At 37.6% G+C, this 16692-nt stretch overlaps 1 protein-coding gene across 1 annotated transcript in view; it reads left to right on the top strand.

Annotated features, from left to right (window-relative positions):
* Antxr1 (ANTXR cell adhesion molecule 1) overlaps positions 1–16692 on the top strand; it is a 225591-nt gene that overhangs the window by 82930 nt on the left and 125969 nt on the right. The window contains exon 10 of the mRNA XM_047522286.1: positions 5307–5405. Within this exon, the coding sequence (XP_047378242.1) occupies positions 5307–5405 (99 nt within the window). The remainder of the gene's footprint in view (positions 1–5306; positions 5406–16692) is intronic.

Consider the following 16692-nt stretch of genomic DNA (forward strand, 5'->3'; position numbering starts at 1 on the left):
CTCTCATTTAAAGATATTTTCATGCTCATTCACTGTTGGTTGGAATGTAAAATGGCACAAGCACCTTGGAAAACAGTTTGGGCAGTCTCTTAAAAAGTCAAATATACACCTGCCATATGATCCAGCCATTGCACCCCCTAGGCGTTTACCCAAGATAAAAGAGAAAAGGAAATCTATAACCAAAGATTTGTATATAAAAGTCCTTAAGAGTTCTGTTTGTAAGGGCCCAAAACTGTCAGCAACTCAAATGTTCATCAGCTGGTGAGTGGATAACAAATTGTGATAATACTCAGCAATAAAAAGCAATAAATTTCACTTAGCAAACCCCCAAAACCAAAGACAATGTTTTCTCTGATATGCAGATGCTAATTCATAATAAGGGTGGGGGGGCACTAGGGAAGAATAGTTACTCTAGATTAGGTAGAGAAGGGAGGGGAGCGGGTATGGGGGTAGGAAAGGTAGTAGAGTGAAACAGACATTATTACCTCATGTGCATGTATGACTGCATGACCGATGTGATCCTGCAATATGTACAATCAAAAATGATAGTCCATTTATGTATGATTTATCAAATTCATAAATGCTCTCTATTGTCATGTATAACTAATTAGAGCAGATAAAAAATTTAAAAATAATCATTTTCTATATGGATACTTTTCAAATCAGTAAAATTCAGTATCAGATTTCAATAAAAAAGCAATAAATTATGTATAAACCTCAAAATAATCATGGATGAGTCTTAAAATAATTATACTGAGTAGAAGAAGTCAGATCCAAAAAATTACTTATGACATGATTCTGTTTTCATAAAATTCTAGAAAATACAAACTCATGTACAGTTACAGAGAGCAGATGGGGGGAGGTTGCATGGAATTGGAGGTGGGGAGGAGCAGGAAGAGAGATTGACAGCAGCTCAAGGAAACTTCATTTCATCAGCCATCAGAAAGCACCTGTCAAACACCATTCTCTATATTTTATGTTAGAAGTCACATGCCACATTAAGCATTTACTAGGAGAGCAAATCCAAACTGACTCCAAGATGAAGTTGCACCATCAGTCATTGGCACAAAAGTCTTAAGTGAGCAGAGCCATCGGAGGAGAGGTAGATGTCTCATTTTCTAATACGGTGACTAATAAGCACTCTTTATGAGGTCATCTCAAAGCTATGTTTTCCACATTTTTTTAAAATAATGGAAGAAAAGTAAAGAAAGAAAAGGAAGGAACAGAATGGAATAAGTTTATCAAACCACTGACTTTTTTTCCTTTGGTTAAATTAAGTTATAATTCACATACTGTAAAATACACCCTTTTAAACTTGACATTTTCAGTGGCAACCGTAAACACTATTGATTCCAGAATATGCTCATCACCCAAAAAGAAACCCTACACCCATCAAGCAGCCATTCCCTCTTCTACCTCCCTCCAGCTCTGGCCTTGATATTCTACTTCCTATCTCTATGGACGAGCTAATCTGGCCATTTCACGCAAATGGGTCGGGCGATATGTGGCCTTTTGTGTCTGACTTCTTTCATTTAACATAGTGTTTTTAATGTTCATCCATGTCATAGCATGTTATCAAAACTTGATTTCTTTTTATGGCTAGATAATTTTCCATTATATAGAATAATATTCCATTTTATAGAAATACTATATTCATCAGCTAATGGACGTTTGAGTTTCCAATTTGGGCCTATTATAAATAATGCTACTCATGTCTAAGTTTTTGTGTGGATATGCATTTTCACTTCGTCAGTGTTTATCTGGGTGTGAAATTTTTGATTCATGGGGTAACTATGGTTAACATTTTAAGGAACTGCCAAACTATATTACAAAGACATACCATTTTACATACTGAACAAAAATGTTCATGGCTTCTAATATCTTGGTCCTTGTTGTTATACAATTATTATTATTATTATTATTATTATTATTATTATTATTCCAGGGATTGAATGCAGGAGTGCCTAACCACAGAACCACATCCCTGACCTATTTTTAGGTTTTTTAAAAATGATGATACAGGGATTCATTAAGTTGCTTAGGGCCTCACTAAATTGCTAAGGCTGGCTTGGACCTTGGGATCCTCCTGTCTCAGCCTCCCAAACTGCTGGGATTACAAGGAGCATGCCTGGCTATCCATTTCTTTTAATGTAGCCGTCATAGTGACTATGAAGTAATACCTCATTGTGCTTTTTATTTGCATTTCTCTAATGACTAATGATGTTGAACCTCTTTTTATTCATTAACTTCATAAAATAAACAATATTAAAACTGGCTGGTTCCTGAGTAAATAACTATCTTGTCCTTCCCCTTTCTCCCCTATGTCAAGATGTGTTATTTATCATTCATTCAGTGATCCTATACTGAGACCATCTCAGCCCTGGGTTAGGCACAGTCAAGTCAAACATTAAGAAGAAATAGAAATGCTAGATTCTGCCATCAGGAAACTTATTGTAGTTGAGAATAAAAATGACTAAAGAATTATAATGAATTTATATCTTTTAAAAATCCCTTAAAGGATGTGTTTCATAAAAGATTAAATCAGGTAGAAAATTCTTCCCTAAAGCCCTATAGTCCCTAGACATTTCTTGCAGGAACTGTAATCCAAAATGAAAATTGGCTAAAAACAATGAGTCATACATATTTTGAAAGATAGAGCCAGAGCTTTGTGGATTAATGGAGTTAAAGTGATATATCCCAGTTCTAATGTGCCCTGGCTCTCACTTGCTGATGGATTCATTCAACAGCATTTAGTTACATAACATCTTTGTGCAAAGAGCTGACACTCTGGTTGGGCTGCCGGGTCAAATGTTTGGTTTCTGGAAACCAAATGTGTGCACTAACACAGAAATTGTACCAGGCAGGCTGGGAGCTTGCCTCTCCTGTGCTTCCCAAAGCCTCCTTTCCTCCACCTCCCCAGGCCTGGGGATTGCATACTTTGGTTTCCAGCAAGGCCAAATCATGGATCCCTGCTGTCTCATTTCCTAAACTCCCTGAGATTGGGCCAAGCAGACATGTGTGCAGCCTCTTTTATAGAGGATTCAGCAGCTGAACTGGTAATGCTGGAACATGGTGCTAGGGAAGAGAGCTTGGCACCCAGGCTGCATTTCCAGAGTCTTCTCTTCCTATGCTGATCTTTGAAGAAAGAAGTAGGCAAAGCAGCAAGGCAGAAAGCATTTGGAATCAGCAAAAAAGTCAAACTGCAGATTTCTATATGTCCAGCATGCAAACGGGAAACAGAAATTGATTTCTATAGGCTTAATAGAGCAAGTAAGATGCAATAAGATTCTTCCATAATGCTTAACACTTAATAAAGTGCTTGTTGAACCAACTGAATGATCAGTCACATGCCTGGCAAGCACATGAAGAAAAATAGTAAATCTATCTTTCTAATTTCTAAATGTAGCAATTGTGTCTAGGCATCAACATGCATATGTAATAAGACCTATGGTCCTGAAAAATCATATGCCCATAACCTTTATTAATAAAGTTCACAACTTAGGCTCCAAACACTTGACTATAAGTCCCATTTTGCTGTTTACTAATTACGTAACTCTGAGCAAGTCATTAAAATGTCAAAATCTCAATTTCCTTATTGTTAAGGTCTCTTATACTTCTAAAAGCATTCTGTTCTTATTTGTACTTCTTGTGGTACACCCAGTGCCTCTGGGTTCTTTTACTTAGATTTCAGTTTTTTCTTCACATCCAGGCCAGCTCCATTTTTCTGCAAAATGAGCAAACATGCCTGAAATTAAAATAAAATAAAGTTAAAAAAAATCTTAACCCCAACTTCTAAGTTACTCATCTGTCACAAGACAATGAGTATCTATTTTAGCATAATAGTTAGGAGGAAAATGACTGAGTTCTAAGAGCATGGCATTTGGTTCCTGGCAGACCTGGATTCTGGTTCTGTTTCTGACAGTTATTATCTGTGTGATCTTGTACAAAGTACCTGACCTCACTAAGATCAGTTTCTCGTTTGTTCCTCCCTGGGCTGCAGTGCGGTTGAAATGACATCAAATATATTCAAGGTTTAGCACACACTGACAGAGCAATTAACCATCAGTTATTAAATATCTTTGCAAACATGACTTCTAAATTAGTTTTTTTGGGAATAAAGTGACATAGACCCGACATTTATTTAACTACGAAAGAGTCCCATATGCTAATTCTCTCATTCTTCCTCCAACAAAGTCTCCTTTTGGATAGCAGTTTACAATTAAAGATCTATTTGCACAAATGATACATTTTTCCCCTCGTACTTTTAGTCTATTTTTATTTTTATATGCCACATAGCTTTATCCCAATCCCCGATTTTTATACACATAGGAATGATAAAAATAAAAGAAAGTGGAGCATTGGTCATTAGATGTCATCAAACTTGAACAAATATTCCTAAGTGTTTAGCTAATTTGTTAGTTGATTTTTTTCCTTTGGTACAACTATGGTAAAGAATAGGATTTTATTCATATGTATTAATATGCATCATTGAATGTGCATCATTGTTAAAATAATTTGCAGGCCTGCAAGATACATTATCTCTTCTATTTAGAGAGAAAGAAGTTCTACACTCAAGGACCAGTGTTAGTTTAAACAGGTCTTGCTTCACAACTGACCACAGATGAACAAGACTTGCATGTGTTGCTAAGAACAGTTATTCCTACATAAACCTGCACACCACCACTGTGTTCCCAGCAGAGATGGGATTGCTTAGCAGTATCCAATAACTACCAACCTAAAGAGGTGTTTTTCTAGTTGGGGGAGAAAAAAGACAAAAGAACAAGAGCAGACATTACATAATGACATGCTGCACTGTTCAGCACTGGCTGAAAATGCTAGAGTGGTTTCCAAAAAATGTTAGGCACCCTGGGCCCTAGAGAAATTCTTTCAGGGGGACCCAAAATGTGAAACAGACCCAAGGAGAGTTGAGTTTTGCAGAAGGAATGGAGAACCCCTCTCTGTGATCCCCTCTTACTGTTTTAAAAACGTTCTGGGCTCAAAAATACAGGTAAGATTTGAATGGAAAGAGGAGGGAGGAAGGTATTGCAGATAGAAGAATCCTCAAGAGGAAAGGTAGGAAGGCAGGAATTCAGGGGACCAGGTAATAAGCCTTGGCTGTGAACACCTGGTAAGAACCAGTGGGTCAGTGGGAAAAGAACAAATGTGGTTGCTTTTGGTTTCCAACCTGATTTAATATTTGAGTATTTTAAGGCTGGTGAAATCGCTAACAAATGCTGTAAATCAGAGCAGACAGGAAGCTTAAGGTTGATGGTTAAGTTACATGTCCTGTCAATTCTCCATTTCAGAGTCATTTCAAGTCGTGGTGAGAGGAAATGGCTTCCGGCATGCCCGCAACGTGGACAGAGTCCTCTGCAGCTTCAAGATCAATGATTCGGTCACACTCAGTAAGTCCTTGCAGAATTGGTGGGTTTTTCAGCCTGCTTCAAGGGAGGGAATTCCCAACTCATTTTCCAGTAAGGCCACATCCATATAACCTGCAAAGAAGAACTGTAAGGCACAGCTAGCCCTACAGTGTCTTGGTCCTGATCAGAAAAGATGCCCCTCTGAATGGGCACTGAGGAGGGTGCCCAGCTTGGGCAGCAGGGCAGGCCTGGACATGAGCCCCAAGTTAGTTTCACTGCTGCAAGTGGTGGCCCTGCCCCTGCCCTCAGGAGGAAGAGGGTACTTGCTTCCTTGTCCATTTCCATCTGCAAAGTCAGTCACTCCCAGTTGACTGTGCAGGGACTGATTAGTCAGGGACTGTGGAGCTTCAGGCTTCTTCACAAAGCATTGCAGACTCTCCAGTGAAAAAGAAACACTCTAAACTTATTAATCCTGAATAAACCAAAAGCCAAACTATTAGGTTTGCATGCATAGGTTCTGGAATATCTTTCCATCTGGATGATTCTTAGTTGGAGTAGCCAAGAAACTCTCATCGTGGTGAATACCTTACATGAAATACAAGAATATGGAAGTAAAACTAAGTGCATTTCGTGAGAAAAATGAATTGTCATAACATTGGAACCTGCAGGAGACATTTGCAGCAGGCAAGTTCTAATTTAAAGCCATGTGTGATTCATGGGCCTGTCCAGGAGAGATGGGGAGGGCCGATTGTGGGAGTTGCAGATGCCAGGAGCCTTGGTTGTTATTTGCATCTGGCATCCGTCACACAGATAATTATCGACGCTGCATCTGCAGTGATAAACAACAGTCATGATGTATTGCCTTTTCCCAAGTGCTCTGTGCTCTCAATGCTGTGTCTTTTTGTCACAGTGACTCTAAGAGGGAGAAAGAGCAAGAAGGGTGAGGACTTACATTTACTAACCTCGCACTAGTTTCATCCTCCTTAGAGCCCGAGGAGGGAGGTCTTTAAAGAACAATTGAGAGATATGCCTTTTTCTCCTCCCTGAGGTCTTAAAACTCACTTGAATATTTAAACAGAGCTATTCAGTGGCTTCCTTACAAACATCTGGAATTCCTGGCCTTGGAATAATATCAAACATTGGAAGCATTCAATAAGTTTTCCTAAAAATTGGAAATGGTCTCACATATCCAAAAAGTGTGTGCTGTTTGAAAACATTTTGCAATGCCCCTGAGTAGTCCCGGTGTGATGGTTGGATACGTGCTCCCTGCAGAGTTCTTTTCCTTTCAATTGTGATGTCACTTAAAATCTGCATTCCCTGTCTTGAAACCAAAAACCCAAATCTAATCAGAAATTCCTGAGGGTTTAATTCGCCTCCCAGACAAGAGTGCTTTGGATTTCAGCTTCTGTGAAAATAAATGGAAGTCACAGTGTGGGAAGGGAGAGCCTATTCTATAGTCCATTGCTTGAACAATCCCACGAGATGCTCTGTTAGGATAAGATGAAATGCAAATGTACTAAGGACTTGGAGAGTAACATTTGGAAGACTTATTTCCAACTTTTCCTTGAAATTTCATTTCTTGGGAAACAAGCTCATCTTCTTACTCCTTCCTCTCCTTATATATATACTTACTAATACATGCAAAGGCTCTTAGTCTCTTCATATTCAAAAAGAAATAAAGGTCATTGGATTAGGCATTTGGCTTAAACCACAAACCTAATTAACTTGTAGCACAGCACTGACAGTTTGAAGAAGATGAAGGCATAAATTGATCCAAGTATATGCTGTAAGCAGCGCTCCTAAACCCAAACATATAGTTATTAAACCACTCTAAGGAGGAACACTAGAGTTCGAGAAAACAATTGACCTTCATTTATTAATTCATCCATTCATTTCCATCAGTAAATAATGTGGCCCAAAACAGGGAACAACAGAAAATTATGAACAAAATTTAAAATGCAGCGTATTTACATCTCCATTTTGCTATCAACCTGATGAATATACCAATCCCCATTGGCATTTCCTTCAAAAATAAAATACTGCCATCTTTTTCTTCTCCCATTCTCTTTTCCTAGCTCTGTGTCCCAAGTTATAAAATGCTCTGTGTTTTCATTTTGACATTATAAATTTCCTTTCTCCAGATTTTTTTGTAAGTGTTGCATTACATGGTGTAACAAAAAGAATGTAAGTGCTGTTATTATTCAGAAAAAGACTATTTGAAAGCTCAATGACCAAGGCTGTTGTGGCTGTAGCTACTTCAAACATGATGTGAGGGCTGAGATTGTGGCTCAGTGGGAGAGCTTGCCTAGCATGTGTGAGGAACTGGGTTCAATTCTCAGCACCACATATAAGTAAATAAAATAAAGGTCCATTAACAACTAAAATAATATTTTTTAAAAAACATGATGTGGGTTTCTGGGTCTTCTACAAGTAACAGAGTAGCAAATTATATGAAGTTAAAAAGGTTAAAAGAACAAACTGAAATATTTTATTTATAGTGGTAGATATTAATGATGTCCAAGTCTTTGAATGAGCTTATTAAAAAAAATTTAAAATTTAGAGCATATATATATGATACCTTTTAAATGACTGTGAACAACCTAGGAAATTTATCATACTAAGACATAAATAAAAGGCCAACACATTAATATTAAAAAGTAGAAATTGTTTTAATATATTCTGATGATAATTATAACCAGAAAATATCTATTCCTGTCCCACTTTCCTTGCTTTTTCTTAAAAATAAATTCAACCATCAACCATTTAGAAATCTAAACCATTTCTGGACTTGTAGTCAATTTAACAAATCTGGAAATTCTGGGTAAAATATGATTTTTGTCAATTGTCACATTTGGTCTTGCTCAAAGGAAAGAAAGGGAAATTCATAAGTACAGAGCATAAAAAAAGGAATTAAAACCTAAGCAGGAAGTGAAGCCATGGGGCTCCAGGCTCTGGGTCAGCAGGCTGAGATCCAGGACCCCTGATTCTGTGTGTGTACAAGGAATTGGACAAGAGTTGAACCCCCTGCAGAATTCAGGCTCCAAAGGGCTACACAGCCCATCAAATGAGGCAAGTAATCAAGCAGCAGAACCTAGTCCAGAGGGGTCATGATGTTATACAACCTATGTGATACAGAAGCATAAAACCTATAAACCAATCCGCAGTGTGTTCATGAGCACCCTGATCTCTGTGGCTCTGATAAGGCCGTGCACATCCACCCTATGGGAACCTCCACTCCCCGCAAGCCCATGGCCCTCTGCAGCAAATGACCCCCCTCTAAGATGTGCCCTTAGCACAAAAGACAGACCATCAAAAGATGGGTGAAATAAACAGCAGAACAACCAAGAAGGGAGAATTGCAGAACAATTTGAAAGAGACCGTAAATCAAACACATTGGAAATGTGTAAAGAGATCACAGAGGTCATAGGAGAAGAACACCCTGGCAAGCGCCCATGTGCAGAACTGAGTGTAAATTCTAGAACTGAAAAAGCATCTTCACTAAAACACAACTGCATGGCTGAATGAACCAGCATGATTAGACATACGTGAAGACAAAATGCATGAACTAAAAGAGAGGAGAGCATGCTCCCTCAACCAAAGCAACAGACCCAGATTGGTTTTCACCATAATTCTATGGGGCAGGTGACCCATATCTGATACGTACTTTTCAACCTTTTTTTTCCAGAGAAGAAATAAACAGCTTCTTAATTCATATATTCAGTAATATAATGCCAGTTTTTTTTAAAAAAAACACTATATAAGGGTACTAGAAATAGAGAATATTTTAGATGAATCTCACTGATGATGGGCACTAGAAATAGAGAATAATTTAGATGAATCTCACTGATGATAAACATCTAAATAAAATATTGGCAAATACAAATGCATTTTAAAAAGACCAGAATAGGTATGTATTGTAGCTCAGTGGTAGAGCTCTTGCCTAGTATGTGTGAGGCACTGGGTTTGATCCTCAGCACCACATAAAAATAAATAAATAAAATAAAAGCATTGTGTTCATCTACAACTTAAAAAAAAAAAGAACTAGGATAGCTAAGAAAATTTTGAAAAAAAAAATAGGGAGAACTTGCCTTTCCCATAGCAAAACTAATAAGACTTCTTTAACATAATAAAAACTTATCTAGATATTTGAACTCAAAAAGTAACATCATTTAATAATAAACCACTATTTAGAGGTATTCACTTTAAAGTTAGGAAGAAAATAACTCTTCACCACTGTTATGTAACATTGATCTGAAATGTTACATTATGTCCAATAGAACTCTGAAATGATGGGAATGTTCTAAAAGCTAAGATGGTAGTAGCCACTAGTCATGGGTGGCTGTTGGGCATTTGAACTAGGGCTAGTGCAATTGAAGAATTGAATTATTAATTTCTTTTGATTTTAATTAACCTAAGTGTACTAGCCACATATGACAGTGACTACCATATTAGCCAATGCCATGAGCATTATAATAGCACAAGAGAACAGATGAAAAATGTCATTGCTTTGAAATTTGTTAAAATAATTGTATTTTCCTAGAAAACTAGAGTCAGCAAAGCTACTAGACAAATAAAATTATCAAACTGAATGTTTTCAAAATAAATGCCTCACATACAACAATTACCAAAGTCCAATAATAACCAGTTAGAAAATATCCTGCGGGGGGAAAAAAGGTATCCTAGGAAAAATGTAGCAACAACAAATATAAAATCTAGTAAGAACTAATTTGATCATATTTGTAAAGATATATAAGAAGAAAGTTACAAAACTTTGTGAGGGATATAAAGAAAACCTGAATAAATAGAGAAGTGGTAGAGACTGAAAGCAGAGCACAGCACCAGGCAAAGAATCCTGGCTCTGTGACCATGACAAGTTAGTTAATGTCTCCATGCCTCAGTTTCTCCTATAAAATCAGTATGGTAACAATAACACCTTTATCATAGATCGTCATAAGGTTCAACAGGGCTTAGAACAGGGCCTGGCATCTGTAAGCAGCAGTGGATGCTGGCTGCTGGTATGACTTATTATCATTATCACGATTATTAAGTGGAGCAGTTACCGGGTGTAGTAAAGTCATCCGCTGTCTTCAAATGAATGTTTACTTCTAATTCGATCCCAATGAAAATTTCGGTGGTGCTTATTAGATTAATGAAATAATTCTAAAGTTTATATGGAAGAATAATTGTACGAAAAAAAAGGACCAAGAAAAAAATGTGGAAACTTGCCCTAACTAATTTCAGGATATTTAAAAAGCTGTAGTAATTGAAACAATGTATCACACGTATCATCTTCAGCAAACTGAAACTTCTTTACATGGTCCATAAATAGCCACATACTTATGAGAATTCTGGATAAAATAAAGTGATCTTTCAAATCAGTAATGAATGAGTGACTTCTTCAAGAAACACTGTTGAGACCACTGGCTAACCACTTGGTAAAACAATTAAATTTGATTTTTATCTCATACTTTACATTAAAAAATTCCAGATGAACAAAAGATTTTAATGTGAACATGAAAACTAAAATTTTCTAGAACAAAAATAAATATTTGCATAATTGCCCAGCAGTCAAAGACTTTTTAAGCATAAAGGGACATACCAAGAAGGAAATTTTTGATAGTTCAAGCAAATTTTTTTAAAATTCTACTGTTACCCACTCCAATGGAAAGAAAAAGGGAAACAGAAAACTAGAAAAATTATTTATTATATATAAAACAAACAAAGAATCAACAAGAGTAAACAGAGATAGCTCCTAAAATCAGTTTTAAAAAGTCGAGGCGGGGGTGGGGAGATGTTTGGGATTGTGGCTCAGTGGCAGAGCACTTGTCTAGTATGTGTGAGACCCTGGTTCAATTCTCAGCATCACATAAAAGTAAATAAAACAAAGTTATAAAAAAAGTTTTTTAAAAAAGAAGAGACAGACATTACCCTATATACATGTAAAATTATACTATTGTCGTGACTCAGCACCATGTACATCCAGAGGATGAGAAGTTAAGCTCCTTTTGTGTACAATGTGTCAAAATGGATTCTACTGTCACGTATAACTAATTAGAACAATTTTTTAAATGGAAAAAAAAAAGAATGTGGAAAATGGATAAAAGATATGAAAAGGAAATTAAAAAGAAAAATAGTGATCAATAAACATATGGAAAATGCTCAATGTAACCAAGGAAATGCAAGTTGAAATAATCAATTGCCATTTTTCAGTTTATCAAACATTGTGTCTTTAAGACGCAATGCCTAGTATTGGTAAAGATGTAGAGAAGAAAGTTTTCACTCAGCATCAGTGAGACACCACTTAAAACTTTTTACAGTTCTTAAAATGAATTAAACTGCTTTTATACATTTTTGACCCAGAATTTCAATTTCAACTTCATCAGAAGACATGATTGGGAATGTTTACAAAGTCTGGGCGACATGGATATTTATTATGATATTGCAAAAGAAAAAGAAAAAACAAATGGAAAAGGGGGGAAACATCTAAATGGTACTATAAATGTTTAACAATAGATAATCTAATACCAGCTATACTTCACCCCTAAATAACTAAATAATATTGTAGAAGAATAATCACTGATGTGGAAAATGTTAATGATATGGATGCCTTTTTGCTTCTCCACACACACACTTACATGCAGAAAGAGACTCGGAAAACATATATCAAAATGTTAACAGCTGTTACTTCTGAATGAGAATGCTATCTTTTTTATTTTCTTCTTTCTATTTGTGTTTTGTAAGTTTTCTACAATCATATGTCCCTTATATAATAAGAAAAGAGCTTACTAAAGTTATTTAAATTTAATTTTAAAATCCTTGTTAATTACATTGACCTAGCATTCATCTTAAATTTAGTGCTTGGTTGGTTCTCCAATCAACAGGCCAACTTCTCTGCTGGCCAAGAAAATATCTTGGAAATCTTCACACAAATTTTATTTATTCTGGCTGCAGTTTTTCCTACTCTAGTATTCGGTACACTGCGCCAAGAAAAGATCTACTTTCAACTGAAAGTCCATTTGCAGAGCGATTAGAATGCTAAAATGGAGACACTGGGGTTTGAGCTGAGAGTTGATCCGTTTTATGCACAGTAAATAAAAAATGGGTTTTACTAATGCAATAATGAAACATTTGCAGACTACTCTGGTATTACATGGAGACACAGGAGGTATGACTATAAACAAAAGAAACTGATTTTTTACAAACTCACAAAGATTTCATTTATAGGCCATACAAGAAATCTGTTTCAGGGTTTCGTAGGCAAACTCTTTTTCACCAGGCCTGGTTGCAGTTTACTTTTTGTTCAGTCCCAAAGGATAAAGGTTTGCCCCCTTTGAAGATATTTTCTCCAACTGAACATTAGTCACAAAGGCAATTCTAAGAGTTCCAAAGAGGGGCTCAGTGTCCCCAAGGGAAAGAAACAACACACTCATTTAAATATGGAGGTTCCAGTGTGTTTGTTTTTAAAAATCTCACCAGTTTTCTGGAAACTGCATCTTAGAAAATATCTGGGCTCCAGGGTCGCCGAGGACCCTCTAAAGAGAACATTAATATAGCTTTGGTCGCAGGTAGTGGGGAAGGCAGAGGGAAGGAGGAGCTGTAAACTTCCTAAACAGAAGCATATTGTTTGCTTTGTCATGGGTTATAGAATTGCTTATATTGGTCAAAGACACTAATGTAATTAGATGCATCCCTGGGGTTTTGGGGTCATATGAAGAGGATGAGATGATGCTTTGTGTAATTCAGAATGAAGAGACAAAAGGAGCGTAGAGTCTCCCTGTTCTAACTGGGGTGCACACCCACATTACCAGGCAACAGTATCCAAATGGTAGCAGCTGCTGACCACTGAGCACCTGTCCTGTGTCTGGTGCTATTCAAGTATCCTCCCTGTCTCACCTCAAGTCTTCAGCCCAGCCCTTCCTCATGTTCCCTTGTCATTTCCATAATTTGATGGAAGAGAAAGTGGTAAATCCAGTAGGAACCAGACTCCTGGGAACCTGAGGCAGGCTAATAATGTGTATCCTTTTATACTGATATTCTTGAAATATTTATTCAACTTATATTTAGAGAAATCGGCTGCTACTAAGAAAAGGAAGAAAGAGCACTACTGGTAGATCTCTCCTCTGTTTAATTCAGCTCTGCCCTTATCCTGCATGCCCCAAGAGCTCAGGGGCCATTCTCTGTCAATCAAGTGGGTCCCTGGGATCTCCTTCCATGTCTCCTCTGAATTTCTCTGCAGGTTTAGTCTTTTAAGAGAAGTCACTGTGGGTTACAATCTGAGGTCATGATTGTAGGGAAGTCTTCAGCCATTTTGGTAGACTTACCCCTCCATCCCAATCCCAAAGGTAAAATGCTTCCAAACCTAATTGTGCACAGCTGCAAGAGTTCATGTGTCAGAAGACACATACCTTGTACATGAATCCTGAGTTGTCCTTTAGCAAGTAAAAACAAAGCTTTAAAAATATATTTATCCTCAGTAAATTACAGCTGTTTTGAGTGCAGCAGTTTTTCTGACCTCAGGATTACAAAATTTTAAAAGGCTGATACTTTACTTAGAAGATAATTTGTAAGTTTTACAGATGTCAGCAGTCAAGAATTTTTTTGGTGTGGGTTTATTAAGAGGATAAAATGCTTTGCAGGAACGCTGAGCCCCGTTATCTTCATGTAGTTGACAATACCCAAAACTTCTCTATTAACTTCAGGTAGATGTAAATACAAAATGCCACAAAATTGTGTATGCTGTGATCCCAATTATATAAAAAATAATACACATAGAAAAGAATCTGGAATAGTATACTCCAAGGCATTAATAGTGTTTATCATTGGGAGTTAGGATTATCAAGGATTTTACATTTTTACTTCTTTTTAAATGTCAACTTTTTTCCATTTCCCAAAGTTTTATACTAAATTCATATTACTTTTGTAGTTAATAAAAATAACAATATGAATAGATGATAATATACATCCCAGGAAGTCAGACTAGCTGTACCAACAACCAATTCTAAAGACTGTGCCCAGAGCTGTGGGGTCACAACCTTGTATAGAACTTGGGAAGAGCACAAACCCAACAGAGACAATCCAGAGAGTAGCAGGGCTGCTGCATCCTGTGCCCACACTCCTCTGGGACTCACGGTCTTTGGTCTTTTACTTCCTGTCCTTCTGGGGCCATGATATAATCTTGATGCTCTTGAACACAGTGACCAAGATAACCCATAGTCCATCTGGGACTCCTTGGCTCTGCATCCTTCATTGATGTTTAAATACAAGGTGTTCTGACTCCACAGCCTTCGCTTCCACATCACCACAGAGCCCAGGCAGCAACATGAGACCGTATAAAGTACCACAAAGCAGGGTGGCTCCAATGTTATGCCATCTACCTCTTAGAACACCTGGACCAGCTAAGCCTACATGGAGGAATTTATCAACTCCTCTGCTCACTCGGCCAGGACTTATCTTCCAGTTCCTCTTCAACTCCTTTACTCATTATCCTATAATACCTCTGGATGTTTCTGGATATTGCAACAGTACCCAGGGGGCTGTGAACCACCCAGTAACATCTGTAGGTCCCTCTAAAATGAGCAAAAGAAAGATATTAGGCCCTGGTGGACATTATGCCAGTGTTTTTTTAACCTCAGGAGTATTGACATTTGGGACTGGATGATTTTTTGTTGCAGGTGGGTTCTCCTGTGCAATGCAGATGCCAATACCATTACTCCCTCAGTTGTGACAACCAAAGTCTCAGACATTGCTGATTGTCCCCTGAAGGGCAAATCACCCCCATTTGAGAATCACTGCATTGTATACAAGTCCACAGATCCTATTTGGATAGATGACTTGCTTCTTGTCTCACTGTACCATATAGTCCTAACATACCAGGTGAACAAGTTGCAAGACTCACTCAATTTTTTTTCATAGCTTTCTTGAGGTAAAACTGAACTACAATAAAATGCACATATTTGAAGTGTGCAACTTGACCAGTTTTGACATGTTTTGACATGTATGTTACCAATACAGTCACTATAAAAACATTTCCATTACAGTTCTTTAATTTGAAATCATGCAGACTGTTTCCTGCGCTCCCACATGTCAACTACTTCAAAATTAAATGCCATACTTATAAATATCTCACAGGTCAATGAAGAAAGCACAAGGAAAGTAGATAAAAAATGCTTTGAAAAGACCCACTCAATTTACAAACACATTTACACCTTGTGTTATACAGACAATGAGGCCAACAGTACCCCACCTTAGTAATAATTGTTCACATACGTTGAATGCTAATTAAATGCTAAGCATTTAATACCATCACCCCATTAAATTTTACAACACTCTATGAAATGAGTATTAGTCCCTTCTTCTAGGAAAGAACTCTGAGCTATGAATAGGATGAGAAGGTTTGGCCAAGATTACATTGCCAGTGAGTGGCAGAGCTATGATGGATCACCATAGCACAAGCTCTTTATGTGGTCATTGTTCTCTGTCCTCTTCTACTCCACCCCACAGAATAGGATGAGAAAGCAAGAAACCTATCCTGGATACCTGTAGCACACAGGAACTGGTAAACTAGTTCTGTGTAGACCCAGGGAATTCACCTGGAACTTGTTAGCCAAACTCATTCTCTTACATCATGGCAACTAGCCAGCAAGGTCTTCCAAGGAAACCCTACAACAACTCCAGGCCAGGAAAGGGGTGAGTGGATATGAGTCACGTCCAGAGAAAAGGATGATAGTCAGCCTGGTTCTGCCACTTTCAAGGCATCCCTCTTGCTTCTGTTGAGCATAAGAGCACATGACAGCAGCCATACTATGTTCCAAAGAATGTTCCCATGGTGGTCCAACCCACCCGCACCTACAACCCTCTCTTCTTTTGTTTCGACTCTCATACCTCAGTCCTCTGATTTCACAACCACTGTTCAGCTTTTCTAAGTAGAAATCATTCGCTAGACTTTCAAAAGCTCTACTTTGTCCTCAGATGTAGAATTTAACATCTCTGTCAAAAGAATCCTTAGCTCCATGTCACACCTGTGTATGAAATCCTTCCAGCCCAGGACTGGACACATAATATGGCCTAATCATTGTTGGTTGCTTTCTACTCTCAGGACTGGAACACACTGAGCTTTTGACGAGACTCCCACATTTGTGAATTATCATTGAAGCAGCCACAGTAGGACAGTCACCTCCTTTCTGACTGGGGCTCCAGAAAACTCAACCCAGATGCTTTGAATTTCACCAACTTGGAGTCCTACTGAACATAATTTTACTTCATATTTTTGTACAATATTTTGCATAATATTTAAAAGCATAACTTTTTTCTAAGCTGGTTACTTTCGAAG

Source organism: Sciurus carolinensis, chromosome 13, assembly GCF_902686445.1.
Source record: "Sciurus carolinensis chromosome 13, mSciCar1.2, whole genome shotgun sequence".
NCBI lineage: Eukaryota > Metazoa > Chordata > Mammalia > Rodentia > Sciuridae > Sciurus > Sciurus carolinensis.